This window comes from Danio aesculapii, chromosome 23, assembly GCF_903798145.1.
Source record: "Danio aesculapii chromosome 23, fDanAes4.1, whole genome shotgun sequence".
In the NCBI taxonomy this organism is placed as follows: Eukaryota; Metazoa; Chordata; class Actinopteri; order Cypriniformes; family Danionidae; genus Danio; species Danio aesculapii.
The window spans coordinates 31,609,511-31,629,143 of record NC_079457.1 but is presented as its reverse complement, the minus strand read 5'-3'; the positions used below and the strand labels follow the sequence as shown (position 1 = coordinate 31,629,143).

Genomic DNA, 19,633 nt, shown 5'->3' with positions numbered 1-19,633 from the left:
CATAAAGTACAGGAAACACATAGAACTAGAATAGAAAAGCTGTAATGACCAAACGCAAGCTACCTATTAGGCTTCATCATGTGCTTTATAATTTCCCAGAATCCATCGTTATGAGTATAATTACATTCTGTGGACCTTGATGACCCTGTGCCAGCCTACTAAATGTCAGTGTGACTTTCTGTAAAAAGAATAACAGTAATGTCATAGAAATCAATTCCCTTTCTTGGTCATTGTGTTCGGTGCGCTAACACGCAGAGCACCATTAAAGAGAAATGTTTTTTTTTTGTGGATACAGACAAAATATGATTTTCCAGCAAGGATGTGTGTGTTTTTGTGTGATGCATTTGTCTAGTTGCGAATAGAGATGGAGGACGTGTTTGTGCGGCTCTATTAATGTCTCGGAGGGCTAAAGCGGTTTGTGATTTGTCTCCTCAGAGACCAGCGTCTGTTTGCTTCACTCCTTTCTTTTTCTTTGTTTCCTTTCCTCCTTTTTGAGGCGCACAGCTGTCTTGGCTTGGAAATACTTCTGGCAATCTCAAAGCTAAGACGTTGGTCAACATTAGAAACAAATATTTGTACAGATTAACACGCTGATCTTAGTTTACTTATGTAAGTAGTTTTGTTTGACTTTTATTATGGAATATATTTATTTGCAAAAAAATTGGAATTTGAGTGAATAATTTAATGTAAAATAATGCGAATATTAGTACAAAATATTGATGAGCTGTTTTGAACTGTAGAATTGTATGTAATAATTGATAATAATGATAATGATTTGAGAAGATCCAAAGACTATTTTAAGTTTCAGTGGAAGACAATGACCATCTTAGTTTCTTAAATATATGATTACTAACCAAATGTTCTTCCTAGTGCTGCGTTGCGGATGAAAGGGCATCTGCCGCGTAAACCATATGCTGGATAAGTTGGTGGTTCATTCCGCTGTGGCAACCCCTGATTAATAATGGGACTAAGCCAAAAAGAAAATGAATGAATGAATAACCAAATGTTATTTCCATTTTTCTTTTTGTTTTTTATATCATAGTTGTTAAGACCACATCAGTCAATTCACCTTTCAGAATTTAATCCTGTTCTGTACACACTGTACAGTCATTTACATAACTGAATAAACCACACTCAACAACTGACTTCACTCCAAAAAACTGAACAACTAGTTGTTAATAATGCATTGAAATGTGTATCATATTGTAAAGGTGATGTTTTCCTAAATATGCAGAGCAAGAATTGACAAGAAATAAAGTGCGAATTCACTTGCCAGATCTTACTTGAAAAAGAGAAAGAAAAGCCAATTAGAACCAGCTTATATTACATTTAAATCCAAACACTTTATTGTCTAAGATAACATAACCTGCACCAGTCAGCTTTATTAACAACATAACCAGGACTGCATAAGAGCAGAGACTCTTCGTTTAATATAAGAGGGCATGGCAACACTCAAAGAGTGCACTCTGCAAACTGGTTCAGTTTTCAATGACCATGAGTGTTTGGTTGTTGTAATATTACAAGTTGGTTTGGTGACCATGGTGTTAATCATTCAACATACAATAAGCTCATCTGAAAACGTAGCCCTATATACATTTCTGGAGATCGCAAATTATGTAGCTAGAAGAATGTATGGCTGCATTTAGTCTTTAAAACGGACACTACGTGGCGTTATGATGCCGTTCCTTTTCACGCTTACCAGCTGACCGCTTACCTCCGTATGGAAGGCTCTCCCTCTGTGACCAGTTTGTACAGTTAGCTTGCAATGAATGTTGGCAGACATTCATTAGTAATGTCATGGAAGTAAATAACATGGTGAGAATGTGGTAAAATTTGAAAACATGGTAAAAATCTGAATGCCTTAAGAGCTTTTCTTTTTTTTAAATTGCTTTTTAAAACTGTCGTTGGGTTTAGGGAAGTGGGTCAATCAGTGCTTTTGAAAAAGCTATTGGTTGGGTTTAGGGAAGGAGGAGGGTGCGTCAGTTGATCGGTCAGTCAGTCAGTCAGTCAGTCAGTCGACAGTCAGTCCACAGCAGCCTCTGGTGGATTTACGCGAGAACAACAGGCGCAAATGGCACTCGCAAGAAAAGTTTGAGATCTCAAAAAGTGTACACAGCGGCCTCTGGTGGTGTTGCGAAAACAAAAATTGCAAAAAGAACGTACCTTCTGGGATGTATTTGGTGCTCTCCAGAAATGTATATTGAGGTACATTTTCAGAATGAACCTGGGTTGTAATCATTATAAATTAATTTTCCATACAAAAAAATTCTAAAGTAAAAACAGCTCATAAGGCCATGTCGAGTACATGACAGATAAGCTTATAAAATATGAAAAAACTGATGGTCAAGGTGATTTGAAGTACCTAGATGAGCCTGTGTTATTAGTTTTTGAAGTTGTTATCTGGAAATAACATACCAGAGAGAGCTGTGTAATAACAAATAGTTACTCACACTTGCCGGGTGCAACATTATCACAAATACAGCATCATATTTTAGTTTCAAACTTTCTAAAAAATCCTCTCATGTAGTTTGTAACATTATTGAAAAAAAGAAAATAAAGTTTCATAATTTCGTTGAACAATAGTTGAATAATCAATAGTTTGGTTTCTGTGTTTGTTGCCCTCCTTGTTATTTACATTCTACAGCATGAATTATTGGATGGAGCTAAACAGGCTGTGATGCTGAAGTAGTCGTTTTTCGTTTTACTGTGGAGGCAGAGTTAAGTTACCCTATAAGGCTTTTCATTCTCTAAGTTTTTAGCCCTGGGTCATACTAAACTCAGGATAAACGAAATCCTGTTTACAGAATCCTGTTTCACGTTGCTTATACTATACCAGGCTGTGGTTAACTGTTTATCCTCTGTTTATCCTAATTATTCATTAAAAGGTGTTTTAGACTGTACATTCATGAACCCTGGGTTATTATTATCAACCTATTTGCCAGTAATTTTTTAAATGATGTCACAGCATAGGTCTTTAGCAGCTTTAAGCTTCGTGAAATGCACAATAGCAAGAAATCAAAGACAAAAGTACAACAGAAAGAAAACAATCAGGGAATTTCTGATTGGCTGTTGCCAAGCATTCAGCAGCATCAGGCAAACCCCTCTCCATTTCACACTGAACCAAAATTGGTGCCTCAATGCGAGGTTAACACCGCAAATGTGGTGCTAACCCTTCTCCAGAGCAGGGTTACTGTACATAACCCCGGGTAAAAAAGCAGGGCTAACTCCATCTTCAAATTGAAGTGTGAAATGTTTCTTTACCCAAGGTTGAAAGAGGTGTTGAAAACGATGATAACATGGGGTGAAGCAGTGTGAAAAGGACATATTATGTAATTAGGATAATTTTGACAAATATAAGCTGCTTTTAGACTAACTAGAAAGTTTAGAATTCTGAAATGACCTGTATGTCAAAAGATTGAGGTAATTTAGATTTGTCAGTTTATAACCCCTATTTTACGTGGATTTGAATCAGATTTTCCTCCCAATGTTTTTATTGAGAAATCGTGCAGGTTGACATGCATACATAAGGATGATTAATGACTCATTTGCCCTTTGCTGTGATCAAATTAAATGTGATAATTTGTTCATCTCCTTCAGTGTAACTGTAAGTGGACTAACTTTTAAAAGTGCAGTCTGTCTTGCAGTTCCGTGTTGAAAGATAATTAACGAAATAAATTCAATTCCGCCATCTGTGTGTCAGCGCAACCAAAGCTGTTAGTTTAGTCTTTTGCATGATTTAGTTTAAATGAATCAGAGCAGAATGATATTTGCATGTTCATAATGAGAAATATTACAGTCTGGAATGAAGGTGCCACTTTGGGGTACGTTTGCACAGCACTGTTTCCAATTGTAGATGAAATCATTGTACTGTATATGCGTTGAAAATATAGACTTTTGAAAATACATTCAAAGTGTATGTTTTCGAAAACAGTATTATCATTGTCTCTATTTAAACAATAAAAGTGCAATTTTGTGAAAACAATGGTGTCTTTTGCATATTACAGTACATTGTACAGCGTTTGTGAGTATTTGACAACCCAAACAACAAAAATTACACTGTAAAACCAAAAAGTTAACGTAACTCAGACCATTTGAGGAGGAAACCGATTGCAACATTTAGGTTCAAAACCTAATCCTAATGAGTACTTTGAACTTAATACATTTAAGTTGAAGTAATGAGGTATTTAATTAACTCATTACCTTCAACACGAAGTTCAAACTCTTTTCAAATGAAGAATTATCTTTTAGTCAATTTTGAGTTAACTACACTTATTTCATTTGATAAAGTTAACTGTTGGGTTTTATGGTGTACATGAGCGTATGAGCACAGACAAAAAGCAACATCACGGTCTCCCTTGTGATACGAAAGTGACTGAAACTGCAACAAAATAAGAAAAAAGTCAATCTCATAAACTCTCCATATTAAACTGTCCAACTTTACCATAGAACATGTGTTTATAGCCTGATACAAAAAAATTGTTTGGGTGTATATAGCTTATATTACCCTCCATGACATTAAGGAGGTTTATTTTTTTTATAACTTATCTGCTTAATTTATATTCACTTACTCACTTTCCTTTAGCTAAGTCCCTGATTTATCAGGGGTCGGCACAGCAGAATGAACCATTTAATTTATATTAAGCCTTAAAATACTGCATAATTAAGGGCATAGCCACCTGATTGACATGTCTCTGCTGCTCGCTGCATCGCCTCAGCTGATTCTAGCTGCTAATCTTGGTGTATACATCATATTTGTGCTTTTGTTTTATGTAGCTTCACAGGCTATTGCTTTTTGGGATTATTTCTTTCAATGATCCATTAATACAACATGTTGTGCAGTTCACATATTCAAGTCTGGCCTCAATTTTTTGGTGACATTGTTATATAATTTTATTCAAATGTATTTGATTTATTTTATTATTATTGATGTATATTATTTATTATAAATAATTTGTTTTTAGCACTGCTTCCAACTGAAGATGACAATTTTTGTACTGTATATGCGACATTGGCCATTCATTTATATGGAAACAGCATTTTAAAATGTTGAAAATATAGACTTTTGAAAATACATTTCAAAGTGTATGTTTTCAAAAACAGTATTATCGTTGTCTCTATGTAAACAATAAAAGCGCAATTTTGTGAAAACAATGGCGTCTTTTGCATATTACAGTACATGTCCAGTGTTTGTGAGGATTTGGCAACCCAAACAACAAAGCTGAACTACAGGACCGTATAAGCGCAAACTTGGTGTATTTAACTAATATTACCAGGTGATGCGGTGGCACAGTAGGTAGTGCTGTCACCTCACAGCAAAAAGGTCACTGGTTTGAGGCTCGGCTGGGTCAGTTGGCATTTCTGTGTGGAGTTTGCATGTTCTCCCCATGTTCGTGTGGGTTTCCTCTGGGTGCTCCGGTGTCCCCCACAAGTCCAAAGACATGTGGTACAGGTGAATTGGGGAGGCTAAAACTGTCCATGGTGTATATGTGCGAATGAGAGTGTATGAGTGTTTCCCTGTGATGGGTTGCAGCTGAAAGGGCATTCGCTGTGTAAAACAAATGCTGTCTAAGTTGGCGGTTCATTGCGCTGTGGCGACCCCAGATTAATAAAGGGACTAAGCGGAAAAGAAAATGAATGAATGAATAAACTTTCATTACCCTTCATGACAACTGTAAGTGGGTTCATTTTTTTTATAACTCATCCGCTTAATTTATGTTCACTTACTCACTTTCCTTCGGCTAAGTCTCTGATTTATCAGGGGTCAGCAAAGCAAAATTAACCATCACCATTTAATTTATATTAAGCCTTAATTTCTTATAATTAAGGGCGTGGCCGCTTAATTGACAGGTCTCTGCTGCTCGCCGACACGTCACCTGAGCTTATTCTAGCTGCTGAACTTGGAATAGTAGTTGTGCTTTTGTTTTTGTGGTTTCAAAGCAAGGCATTGCTTTTGGTATTATTTCTTTCAATTGTCAAATAATGTACATAACGTGCTTGATGTGCAGTTCTCTCATTCAAGACTGGCCTTTTTTTTTTGAGTGAGTGATAGTCTTATATAATTTCATTAAAAATGTATTTGATTTATTTTAAAATAATGTATTGTTATTTATAATGTTATTTAAAACTTTAATGCTATAAAACTGTCATCTGAAACGGTATGCCTACATTTCCAGCCTGATCTCATGAGGAAACGTAACTATTTTATGTTTTGTCAGTTTAGTGGCTAATTTGTACAAATTCATGTAAGTTCAGTTGTAAGAAAATTTTGCATTTTTAAAAGGAGGCATGGCACCAAACCCCACCCCTAAACCCAACTGTCATTGGGGGATGAGAAAATCATACTAAAATGTACTAATGACATTGTACAAATTCATACAAATTACACACTAAATCAAAAAGTAATAAATTGGTGTGTGATAGCGTTGGGATTTCATAAATAGCCTAGCTAATACAGACTACATTTGAAAGTATTTGGAAGTACTTTACTGTTTCCCTCCTGTAGAAAATGTCATTAACTGTGGCTCAGTGCATTAAAACTGTGATTTTTAAAGACCAAACTCAGAAAACACATTACTGATATAGTAAAATCAAGCATGTGTTTGCATTTAATGATGTGTTCAGTGTTTCACCCAAAGAAAAACGCAACCAGGCATCTGTAGTTGCATCCATGCTGCACCTCTTTACCCATTTTTGATTTTGCTGGAGTGATGTGGATGCTTTCAAGATGTCAACGCCAACTTTAAGCATCTTTTGTGCTATTTAGAAAGCAAAAGGTGACCTCACGGACACCATCGCTGCATTCCAGTCCAATTTTTCTATGCTCTTCACTCGCTAACTTCCCTCCATCTTGTTCCCTCGGATGCACGTCATTGGTTACTTTATGCAAATGTACAATACTGGCAGAACATCTGAACGGGTATAAATATAATGACCTAAACCTTTAAGAACATGGAAACTACGTTGTTTTGACACACTCAAAAAAATTACGTTTGTTGTAAATTTGTAAAAAAAAAAAAATAAATAATAATTTACATTTACATTTAGTCATTTAGCAGACGCTTTTATCCAAAGCGACTTACAAATGAGGACAAGGAAGCAATTTACACAACTATAAGAGCAGCAGTGAACAAGTGCTATAGACAAGTTTCAGGTGTGTCAGTTAACTTTATTTCTTCATGTTGTTTCAACACAATTGTGTGGAAACAAGCATTTTTTTACAGTGCGTCACAATCATATTGCGTTCTGGGACATATACTGTAGGTGCTGGAGTGGACATATACTGTAAAAAAGCAGTATATGTGTTGGCAAATCTCTCATTCCACCACATCCCAAAGGTGCTCTATTGGATTGAGCTCTGGTGACTGTGGAGGCCATTTGAGTACAGTGAACTCATTGTTATTTTCAAGAAACTAGTCTGAGATGATTCGCGCTTTATGACATGGCACCTTATTATGCTGGAACTAGCCATCAGAAAATGGGTACACTGTGGTTATAAAGGGATGGACATGGTCAGCAAAAAAACTCAGGTAGGCTGTGGTACTGACCCAATGCTCAATCGATACTAATGGGCCCAAAGTGTGCCAAAAAAGTATCCCCCACACCATTACACCACCACCACCAGCCTGAACCATTGATACAAGGCAGGATGTTGTTGACACCAAATTCTGACCCAGAAATCAAGACTGATCAGACCAGCCAACACTTTTCCAATCTTCTATTGTCCAATTTTGGTGAGCCTGTGCTAATTGTAGCCTCAGTTTCCTGTTTTTAGCTGACAGGAGTGGCACCCAGTGTGGTTTTCTGTTGCTGTAGCCCATCCGCCTCAAGGTTGGATGTGTTGTGCATTCAGAGATGCTCTGCTGCATTCCTCGGTTGTAACGAGTAGTTATTTGAGTTTCTGTTGCCTTTCTATCAGCTGGAACCAGTCTGGCTTCTCTGTAAATCCTAGAGATGGTTGTGCGTGAAAATCCTAGTAGATCAGCAGTTTCTGAAATACTCAGGCCAGACCATCTGGCACCAACAACCATGCCATGTTCAAAGTCATTTAAATAACATTTCTTGCCCATTCTGATGCTCAATTTGAACTGCAGCAGATCATCCTGACCATGTTTACATGCCTTAATGCATTGAGTTGCTACCATGTGATTGGCTGATAAGAAATTTGCGTTAACGAGCAGTTGGACAGGTGTACCTATTAAAGTGGCCGGTGAGTGTATATGCATAATTATAAATTTAAGTCAATGGGTTTACTGACTTAAGTAAAATCAACTTGTTACTTTTAAGGCAACGGGTTTACTCAATTTTTTAAAGTAAAGTAACGAACCGCTTTTTACAGTGAATTTGACTGTCAAAATTGAGGGATTGAGAGTATGTGGCTATCTAAACTTCCCTCGTTCACTTGATGTAGTGGAAGAGACTTCAAAATGGCGATGGGGAACATGGGATTGGAAGATGGCGAGTTTGTGTCTAAAAATGTCAATATCACATATGCAACTATATCGTAGACAAAGTACCATTGCCCCCTACTGGCCTGGCATGCAGCATTTTTAGTCATTTTCAAAGCACATATATGATTTTTTTTAATAATACAATTTCTGTATCTCATTATTACCAAGGAGCTAGTTGTCACATTGGTTCATCTGTGCACCTAGACAGCAAGACCAGTGACTCACTGCACAACAGAATGTAAAAACAAGTGCCATGAGCTGCTAAGAGGAGTATTACAATATTAAAGAGCCTCGGCATGTCATAATTCAGTCAAAGGGATGTTCGCAGCATGGATTTTCTCTTTGACTTGGAGATGTGACACATTCTCGTTCTCCACCTCTTCGGCTCAGTCAGATTCCGCCGGTTATCACACTCTGGCTCTTCTGCGAGTATTATATTTCCCAGTTTCCCCCCTCCTCAGTTCAGATTAGTCCCTGCTGTGTGTGTGGTGTGTGTATTTAGCTCATGGTGGGTAACAGTGGGTGGGGTTTTATTTTCCAGCACAGATTAGCAGCTGAGAAGGGGATTCCATCCTATTAAATTATTCATGCTCAAGAAATGATTACAGTGCATGAAACAGCATTGTGCAACAATAAAAGCCTACCCCTAGACACTGCATGTGTGTGTGCATGCGATGATCCTAATTCACGGGGTCAGGTTAGATCTCAATCATAGTATAAGCTCAATGAAATACACAGCTTATTCCAAAGTTATTTAGTAACTCCCTTGGTGAAAACAGTTGCATATTTTAAGCTTTATTTATTTTAGTTATTTATTTTTCAATTTAATTTAATTTAAAATGTATTTAATATTTATTTATTTATTATATAATATTCATAGATTGCCGTTGTCAGTTGTTTTAATGGTTCGCAAAGTGGTTTATTTAATTTAATTTATTTTAGTTTAATTTAATTTAATTAAAAAAAATATTTTGATTGCCGTTGTCACTTGGTTTAATGGTTCCCAAAGTGTTTTATTTTATTTTATTTTATTTTATTTTATTTTATTTTATTTTATTTTATTTTATTTTATTTTAATTTATTTTATTTTATTTTATTTTATTTTATTTTATTTTATTTTATTTTATTTTATTTTTAATTACATGTGTTTATTTATTTATTTATTTATTTATTTATTTATTTATTATAAGTTATTCATTGATTGACATTGACATTTGTTTTAATGGCTCCTAATGTGTTCATTTATATAAATTTTTTAATTTAATTAATTTAATTTAATTTAATTTAATTTAATTTAATTTAATTTAATTTAATTTAATTTAATTTAATTTAATTATTTATTTATTTAATTTATTTATTTATTTATTTATTTATTTATTTATTAATTATAAATTATTCATTGATGGTCATTGTCATTTGTTTTAATGGTTCCTAAATTGTTAATTTTTTTTTTTTATAATTTTTTAATTTAATTTAATTTAATTTAATTTAATTTAATTCAATTTTTATAATTTCTTTTTCTTTATTTATTTATTTAATCTTTTATTTATTTATTTATTTATTTATTTATTTATTATATTTATTGATTGCCGTTGTCTTTGTTTTATTGGTTCCCAAAGTAGTTTATTTTATTTTATTTTAATTTTACTTTTATTTATTTAATTATTGCAAACATTTATTATATAATATTCATTAGCTGGGAGAACAGGGCGATCGGGGGGTTTTACCGCTTGGTGTTTTCCAAAAATTTTGAATTCATTTTATTAAACTATTAGAATTAACATATTTATTACATAAGATAAAAAAAAACAGTAGTTAATAATTACAGCAAAAAGTTGCGTGCAGGTTTGTAAAATTAAAACCAACTCAGAGGATAGTGGGGGTTGTGAGTAAATGGCATTGTTATTTTGGGGGTCGTAGGCTGACAATCCTGGTTTATTTTAGCATTAAATAGATTTGTTCTTTGGCTTCTTATAAATCAGTTCTGCTGTCCCACAGAAGCAGATGGTAAAGAGATGTTTGTGTGCCTTTTCCATTGATTATAAATGCGGTTATACTTTAAAAGAATAATAAAGTAGAGCATTATAACTGGGCATCTCTCCAGAAGCTTGTTGTAGATGAGAGCAGCATCAATTAAATGTTTTCCAGTAAAGTATCTGAATTGTGGCGTTTCTCCACAACAGTCAAGGATGACCTGGAATAAAAAGAAATTTGAAATCTACCTATGATTTACAGTTGCATTGATAATGCATATTGATATGCATTGGTATGAATTCATTAAATAAATGTATGAAATAAATTATACATAAGCCATAATTATTGGAGTAGAGTAAAAAATGACAAAAATATAAATTAAAGTAAAAAATAAATAAAATGAAATAATAAATAAATTAAATAAAAGGTTTAATTCATGATAATAAAAGTTAAATAAATGGTACAAAAAATAAAAGTCATAATTGAGGAAAAAGTAGAAATTATGAGAAAATTGGCATAAATCGAATTTTGAGTCATCAAAAGTCTAAACTATAAGGAAAAAGTTTAATTATAAAATAAAAAGTATACATTTTGAAATAGAAAGTGAATTTTAGATAAATGCAGATAATTAGATAAATTAGATCAATAAATGTAGTTTATGAAATAAAATGTAAATTGTCATAGTTTATTGTATATTATTTATAGTTTTCATAACTTTATTACTGCTATTTTTATTTAGTCAGATTAAATCAGATTTCTTTGATGTCATAATTAATATAAGCTATATTTGCTTCACCAAAATATGTTTTTTTCTTTGACTGCTATTAATTTTAGGCTGATTTATGCAAGAAACGGAAACTTGCTTTGTTATTTGGCTGCGTTTTTAAACTCAGCAAGCATATACATGAGTTCTTATTCTTCAGTGTACAGTGTGAGAATTTCTCCTCTGCCTCTGTCAGCTTGAGAGCTGAAATTTAATAAGAAGAACGTGGAGTTACGGATATTACAGTCAGTACCCACAGCAACATTTCCACTCAGTGTTTAGAGAAAAATACTAATAAATGTCAGATTGTTCATGTAGTCCAGGTACTTGCATCATATCTGTCAAACAATGACATTACATTTTAAAGTGTCATTGCATTCAGCTTGTTTTGTTTAATAAAGGCTGTGATTGTTACGATGCACAGACAGTTTTCTTGCTAACAGTAGGAGATGTGTTCACAATTATTAGGAAGCTGGCTCATTGCATTGAGTCCAAGTTAGGGCTGTTAAGCCCAAGTTATATTGGAAAAACTTGATATTTTGATGTTTTTTCTTTGTTTGTTTATCTGCTATATATATTGCGATATGAATACAGTTTTTTACAAGATGGTTTGAATAGCTCTACACTGTTAACAATTTCCTGCAGAATCTACAGTAACTTACTGGGAGCAGTTTGCAAGTAACTTACTGTAAATCAGTTACAGCACCATTTATCTTGCTTTATATGTAAAGTACAGTATTGTATATCTTTACTGTAAAAGATACAGCTATTTTCACAATGCAACTTTAAAATACAGTAACATACTGCATAACTGCCCTACAGCAAAGTTCAGTTCATATTACAGTTAAATACTGTGAAATTTACAAAAATCGTACAACAGTATCTAGGTACAAAAATTAAATAACCACAATGCAAAAATTGTTTTCCCAATATTTAAATTCTTAAATCAAGAAACATTTTTGAGACAAGTAACAATATTGTTTTGTTTTCAGAAAAAAATAAGTCTGAATAAAGTCATTTTTCCTTAAAGCAAGCGAAATAATCTGCCAATGGGGCAAGCATATTGTTTTCAGTTTGAAATGCACAATGCAATATTAATGCTGAAACTATATATAGTGCAGCCCTAATCCAAGTCATGTTTTAGCCTAAATTTAATTTCATATTCTGTAAGCAAACAAACAAGTTGATTTTCACATAAATTTGAAGCAAAAACTCTAAGCTTCAAGACCCACACTGTAAAAACTGCTGGGTTCCACACAATCAATGGGACAACATGAAGGAATTAAGTTAGCTTATTAGTTTTTATCAAAGGCTATAAAATATATGGACGTATCCGTGACGTCACCCATAGGTTTTTTAAGAGTGCAAATGAAGCTACAAGTGGGCGTGGCCAACTGGCGCCATTTTGTTTGCGCATCATTGCTTCATCCGGGGTAACTAAATAAGGGCAAAGAGGCGGAGCGTGAGTGGAGCTACAGACGCCTGCTAGCATTTTGCTTAGACAGGCTTTTTTTGAGAGAAACGCTTAATATTTGATTACCTGCAACTCGTTTGTGTTCTGACCACATGTGCTTGTTTGTATACTAGATCAATAAAGTGTTTAGACTTTTAAAAACACTGTTGTAATACATTGAACCAATAAACATTGTTCTTATGATGTTTTTCTACAGGAGGAAAACGCAAATTACTTCCAAACACTTCAGATATATTCTGTGTTAGTAAATGCAGGGCTATTTATGAAATTCTGGCATAACACTTTGACAACGTTTCATATGACTGTTCTGTAGCTTACAGCTAATGAATATGTTAGATTCTGGAGTGCATTATAGTTCCAAATAAAAATATAAATGATTAATTATCTTAAGTAAAACAGATACATTCATAGATATGGAATAAGATTATAATTTCACTCACCTGGGAAATGAAGGCCACGTGAATGGTTTGTGAGCATAATTAAGTGCACACAGCATGCCATATCATCTGATAATTGTAAGAAATAATTTCAAAAAGCAACTGACTGTGTAAAGCTACATAAAACAAAACAAAAATACGATGTATATTTGCCGAGTTCAGCAGCTAATCAGCCAGAATTAGCTGAGGTGAAGTGACGTTGACCTGCAAGACCTTACTGTCACTCAAGTGGCCATGCCCTTAATTATACAGCCTTAATATAACTTAATATAATTGAAACAGATGAGTTATAAAAAAATTCACCTCCCTCACAGTTGTCATGAATGGTAATATTAGCTATGAACCAAAATCGTTCTTTGTACCAGGCTGTAAACACATATTTTTCTGCTGTAAAGTTGGCCATTTTAACCGTGGGCTTATTAGAAATCTGCTCTATTATGGAGCTAGGTCTAGCGGAAATTCAATGAATTTCAGTTTAAATTACTTCCATATTTGCTTCACGAGGGAGAGTGGGAGGTTGCCGCTTGGTTTTTACAAATTTAAGTGGATTGAACATAAAACAATTAAGTTGTCACAACAAAATCTCAAAAATTGTGTTGTTTTAGCTCATTTTGAATAAGTAATTTAAACAAGCAACTTTTTTGAGAGCAGATATCAAAAGTCTTGTGAACAAATACTCTATAAATACTGTGTGTTTTTCATGAAGTTCTTTTTTCCATGGATTTAAAAAGTTTTGTTTTTCACTGACCATACATAAATGTTTCTTTCTCAAAAGCACAATCATGTACATAAACGGATCTGCATATTTAATAAATATGCATAACTTACAGCTATAACAATTAAATTCATTAAAAAAAAAAAAAACATACAGTATTGTAGCATAAATAAGATCTCTCTGGTGAAACCACATCCAGTCCACAACCCACCAGGAGACCTTTTACCTTTACACAATTTCATGCTAAATATTCAATGAAATTACACTTGTTGGCCCTATTTTCAGTTTAAACCCCTATAAAGCATTCATTTTTGGTGTTTTCTTCTGCCCTGCAGGTGCCAGAGGGTGAAGTTGGTGTAGTGTGTGTAGGAGCCCGGCACTAGTCACAGTTTTAGTGGTGGTGATGGCGGCGCATGGACTGGCGACTCGAATCTTGCCACTGCTGCTGGCCGTGTTGGCAGTGGCTCATGCCTCCATCTTCCTGTCCAACCAGAGACTTAAACCTCGATTCCAGCGAGACCGCCGAAACATCCGGCCCAACATTATCCTCATCCTCACTGATGACCAGGACATTGAGTTGGGTGAGTGGAAAAAGAGCAATCGGATGCATTTAGGATTATGTGTTTTTCATTAACATTCATGTTATTTTGGAGGGGAGACCACTGATAAAATAAAGATAAAGCAAAGCTAATTATATGTATTGATTAGGAGACTAAAAGTACACAAATAATATGTTCAGAAGGCATGTTTTTACTATATTGTCTTATTACAATATGGTTTATTTTAATGGTTGCTCTGTCTTCAAAATAAATTTAAATATATTTACAATTTTCTTAGGTTAACTGTTAGTAATATATGATTTTTTTTTTTTAAGTTTATGTACTCATTTTAATTTTAAAAATATAGATTCAATTTAATAAAATTAGCAGCAAAGAAAAGGTTGCATAATAAAATAAAAAAATATTCTTTAAAATTTATATTTATAAATATAACCGCAAAGAGCAATTACGAGCTTCTTGAAGAGTTTTATTGCTTCTATATTCTTAGCATCTAGGCCATCTGAAATTTAAGACCTGACACCAGAACACATCCATGATGAATACTTGAACACATACAGACATTGATTTTATAATGTCGAAATATAATCCCAAAGCAGAGCCTGTGAGAATAATTAAATTCATGAGTAGATTCTATGGTTTACTCTTCTATGGATATACTTCATTATTCAAAAAAATAAAGGGAACACTTCAACAACACAATGTAACTCCAAGTGTTCCCTTTATATATTTTTGAGCTGTATTTTGCATTTGATTATCTAATTTTGATGTTTTCAGTTTCCTTTAAGATTTCTTTGCTCTTTGCTACATGTGGTCAACTCCATATTTGTAAATGACAGTTTTCCAAATGCTGAAATGTAACTGTTTGACAGTTCTTAGCATAGACAGTCCAGTGAATTGTATTGAAGTAGTTTTATATAGGTTGAAAGATTAACCTAGAACCCATTTGCAAAAGTATGTTTTTCAAATAATCACCAATATTAAATGAATTGTCTGACAGCTGTTGTAGAGGCTAAGTTGTTCAGAATGATGCTGTTCAGTATGAATGTTGTCTGAATGTGTGGAAAAAGTTCCATAGCAAACAGTCCATTATGTGCTTTAAAAATGAAATGGCGCCCCAGTGACTGATGTCTTCCAAATTTTTGACCTCAAGGGCCACAGGCTTTACCAATATAGGAATAAATTTGTGTTCATTTATGTTAATGTTAAAACAAAAAAAATCGTAAAATTGTTTCACAATATTACAGTTTTTACTGCAATTTGTGGACTACAATTGCATCTTTGGTGACTCATTACAAAAACAATATAAGAATTTCTATTGCTTTGTGTACAAAGTAATGTAATGTAATGTTTGTATTTATATAGTGCATTTATTGAGTATGGCCATACACCCAAAGCGCTTCACAATCATAACAAGGGGTCTCTCCACACCACCACCAGTGTGCAGCATCCACTTGGGATGCCATGACGGGTAAGGGCCGATGGAGGTAATTTGGCCAGGACACCGGGGTTACACCCCTACTCTTTACGAGAAGTGCCATGGGATTTTTAATGACCACAGAGAGTCAGGGTGTCGGTTTAACATCTCATCCGAAAGACCACTGCCCCATTAGGTGGGGACCTTGATGTCAAAATGACATGGAAGATTGAAAAAAAAAAACACACACACACAGAAAAATACAAATCGATTTGATGTCAAACCCTTTTTTTGTCAAAAACATCCATTTGGCATCTACACATTGATGGCATGTTGACCACCAAAATAATGACACAGAAAGTAATATAACACCAGAAAGGTTTTATTTATTTGAAACCTTCAATTACAAATTACAAATTTACACTGGATTTTGTATCTCTACAATGTACGTAAACTCAAAATAACACCTAACTGCATATTGGGCAAAACGTCAAAAAATCCAATTGACTACCTTGATGTCAAAACGACATCAAATTGACATCTAATATTGGTGTCAAAAACATGTCAAAAAATCCATTAATGGACTGTTCTGGAATCGATTTTGGACATGTTTTTTTTTTTTTTTTTTTTTTGGATGCCAATGTCTTTTGATGCCAATGTTAGATGTCAATTTGATGTCATTTTGAAATCAAAATGACATCAAAAAACACAATTGTATACCTTTATGTCCTTTTGATATCATGTTGCCCGATTGGTAGTTAATATGATGTAGTATAACCAAATCCTTTACTGCTTTTAAAATCATTCACCATCACATATACTTGTTCTTTGTGTTTCAAAGATCTCTAATTGCTTAAGCAAATGAGATCTCTCAATCCAGAAAAGTTACAGATACATGACCAAAATAATGCTGAATGAGCATTTGTTTCTGATTGTATTTGCATATAAGAGCTCATTTCTATTTTACAGGCTGTCTCTGTATGCTGAAAGAGACATCTTTGGCTTTGTCAAATGCGGAAGACACTAATTCAATTAGGAAGGAAAGTCCCTCTCAGCAGTGTAAATTTTATGTGCACACACGCACATGCTTGCGTGATCTGGAGTTATGAATATGACAGAGATATGACTGTTCATGTCTTGCCTCGTTTCCGTTTTGTTATTGTGGATGCTGATTTATGTTGTCCATCCATACTGACCTTTTTGTGTAAAGTGCATGGAGGGTTTCTGACGCACGCACTGTACTGTATGTTTGTAAGCGCTGACCTTTCTGCACAAATCTGTCGAGGTGTGGTGATCCTTTCTGAAAAGGACAACCTGAACTAGACTTCCTTTCTAAAGTTATGCCAATTGAGCCAATCGGGTTGCAGCTTGTCTGTGTTTATACAGATGTAGTTTATTATAAGTTATTTATACACTGCAAAAATTGCTTTTCTTATTTAGATTTTTTTGTCTTGTTTCTTGTCCAAATATGTACCAATTCCTAAATCAAAAAGCATTTTCTAGACAAGCAAAACATATTTAAAAAAAAATAATATTATGCCAAAATGATTTTTTCCTTAAAACGAGCAAAATAATCTTAAGTCAAAGGAAAAAATAAGATTATTTTGCTCTCCCCATTAGAAGATTATTTTACTTGTTTTAAGGAAAAACTCACTTAATATTGGCATATTATTTTTGAAAACAAGACAGTAAGTTTAGCTTGCCTTGAAAATATTTGGACTAGAAACAAGACCAAAAAATCTAATTAAGAAAAAAAAACTCACTTAGAATTTTTGTCTAAACAAGCTTTAATCTATTTAGAAATAATTAGTCAAAATTAAGTGAGTTCTCAAAACGAGTTAAGTTTTAAGTTAAAAAATTATTTTTTTCTTAAAACAAGCAAAATAATCTGCCTATGGGGAAAAACAAAATAATCTTATTTTAGACTGAAAACAAGAATATTTTGCTCATGCCAATGGGAGCTTACTTTGTCTGTTTTAAGGAATTTAAGGAATTAATTCTGTCAAAAAAATTTTCAAAAAAAACAATATTTTAATCTTGTCTAAAAATGCTTCTTGATTTAAGAATTTTTAGATATTTGGACTAGAAACAAGACAAAAACTCTTAGTAAGAATTTTTTTTCTGCAGTGTAGATGTTGAAATTTTGACATTTAAATGAAGAAAAAAATTAAATATGCAAGGTTTTGTGTATGTATTTGTGCATGTGTGAGAGAGTCTAAAATTGTATTTATTTCATCAAAGGTGCATACATGCTTAATGAAAGCTAAATTAAATGCTATTATAATTTTAAAGTGTGTGTGATCCAAGCAGGCACACAATTTATTAAGATGTTAATATTAGTGTTAGGGAAGCAGACGGACAAGTTAGGTGAGTATATAATGAAAGATGTTTATTACAGCAGCGGAGCATACGAGGATAACAAAGGGGATGTGATTGTAGTATTATTGAGATGGTATTCCTTCTTCGGAGCAGGATGGATGACAGACACTGAGGGAGACCGAATGCACACACCAGAGGGCTTGTGGGGAAGACAGACTGAAGACACACTCAATACGGACAGGACACCGGGAACACTGGACAGACTGGAACAAAACAGAGATCAGGTAAGTTCAAGATATGAGAGCAATGTGATAGTGACTACCAGGAGGTACTCGCTAGGAGTCCGCTTCGTGGGAACGAGACCGGACACTGACTGAAGTGAGGTGTGTGCTTATATAGTGAATGGAAGTGATTGGGTGCAGCTGTGCGTGGTTAATACTCAGGTGACGGTGATCGTTGCGTGATGCTGGTGGAAGAGCCTGGCCAATCCGTGACATTACCCCCCTCCCCAGGGCCCGCTCCTGAGGGCCTAGACCGTCGACGCCGTGGTGGTCTACCTCGTCCACGAGGTGCTGGGAACTCGGGGTGATTGGAGTGGAACTCCTCCATGAGTGCGGGATCTAATATATCGGATCTGGGGACCCAAGACCTCTCTTCTGGACCATATCCTTCCCAGTCTACGAGGTATTCCAGATGACCACCACGACGTCGGGACCGTAGAATGTCCTTGACCTTGTATATGGACCCTTCTTCTGAAATCAGTGGGAGAGGGGGTTCCTCTTCATGGCCAGGCTCTGTGGAAGGAATCAGAGGGTCGTGAAAGGGTTTGAGGAGTGACACGTGGAATGTGGGGTGAATTCTGTATTGTGGTGGCAGCTGTAACTTATAGGTGACTGGGTTGACCTGTTCCAGGATGGTGAAGGGACCAACAAATCTGGGACTAAGTTTTCGGGAGGGCAGTCGCAAGCGGATGTCTCTGGTGGAGAGCCAAACTTTCTGCCCCGGAGCATAGGCAGGTCCAGGAATCCTCTTCTTGTCTGACACCTCCTTGGCTCGGCGAACTGCCCTCTGGAGATGGTGATGAGCATCGTCCCAGACCCTCTCGCTCTCCCGGAACCAGTAATCCACTGCGGGGACGTCAGAAGGTTCGCCATCCCAGGGAAAGAGTGGAGGTTGGAAGCCCAGAATACACTGGAATGGCGTAAGTCCGGTGGTAGGTTGCCGCAGGGAATTCTGGGCGTATTCCGCCCAGCCCAGAAACTGGCTCCAGGAGTTCTGATGACCGTGACAGAAGGTCCTGAGGAACCGCCCCACTTCTTGAATTTTCCTCTCAGTCTGGCCGTTGGTCTGTGGGTGATAGCCAGACGAGAGGCTGACGGTCACACCTAGGAGTCTAAAAAAGGCTTTCCATAGTCTGGAGATGAATTGGGGTCCTCGGTCCGAGACTATGTCTTCAGGTAGCCCAAAACATCGAAAGACATGGTTAAATAGGTTCTCAGCGGTTTCTAGGGCTGTGGGTAGACCCTTCAG

General features: G+C 35.1%; 1 protein-coding gene across 7 annotated transcripts in view; it reads left to right on the top strand.

Moving 5' to 3' along the window:
• sulf2b (sulfatase 2b) overlaps positions 1-19,633 on the top strand; it is a 371,838-nt gene that overhangs the window by 283,948 nt on the left and 68,257 nt on the right. For all 7 annotated transcript variants that reach the window (XM_056449039.1, XM_056449041.1, XM_056449042.1 and 4 more), the window contains one exon: positions 14,146-14,391. In XM_056449039.1, the coding sequence (XP_056305014.1) occupies positions 14,214-14,391 (178 nt within the window). In that variant the 5' untranslated portion in view covers positions 14,146-14,213. The remainder of the gene's footprint in view (positions 1-14,145; positions 14,392-19,633) is intronic.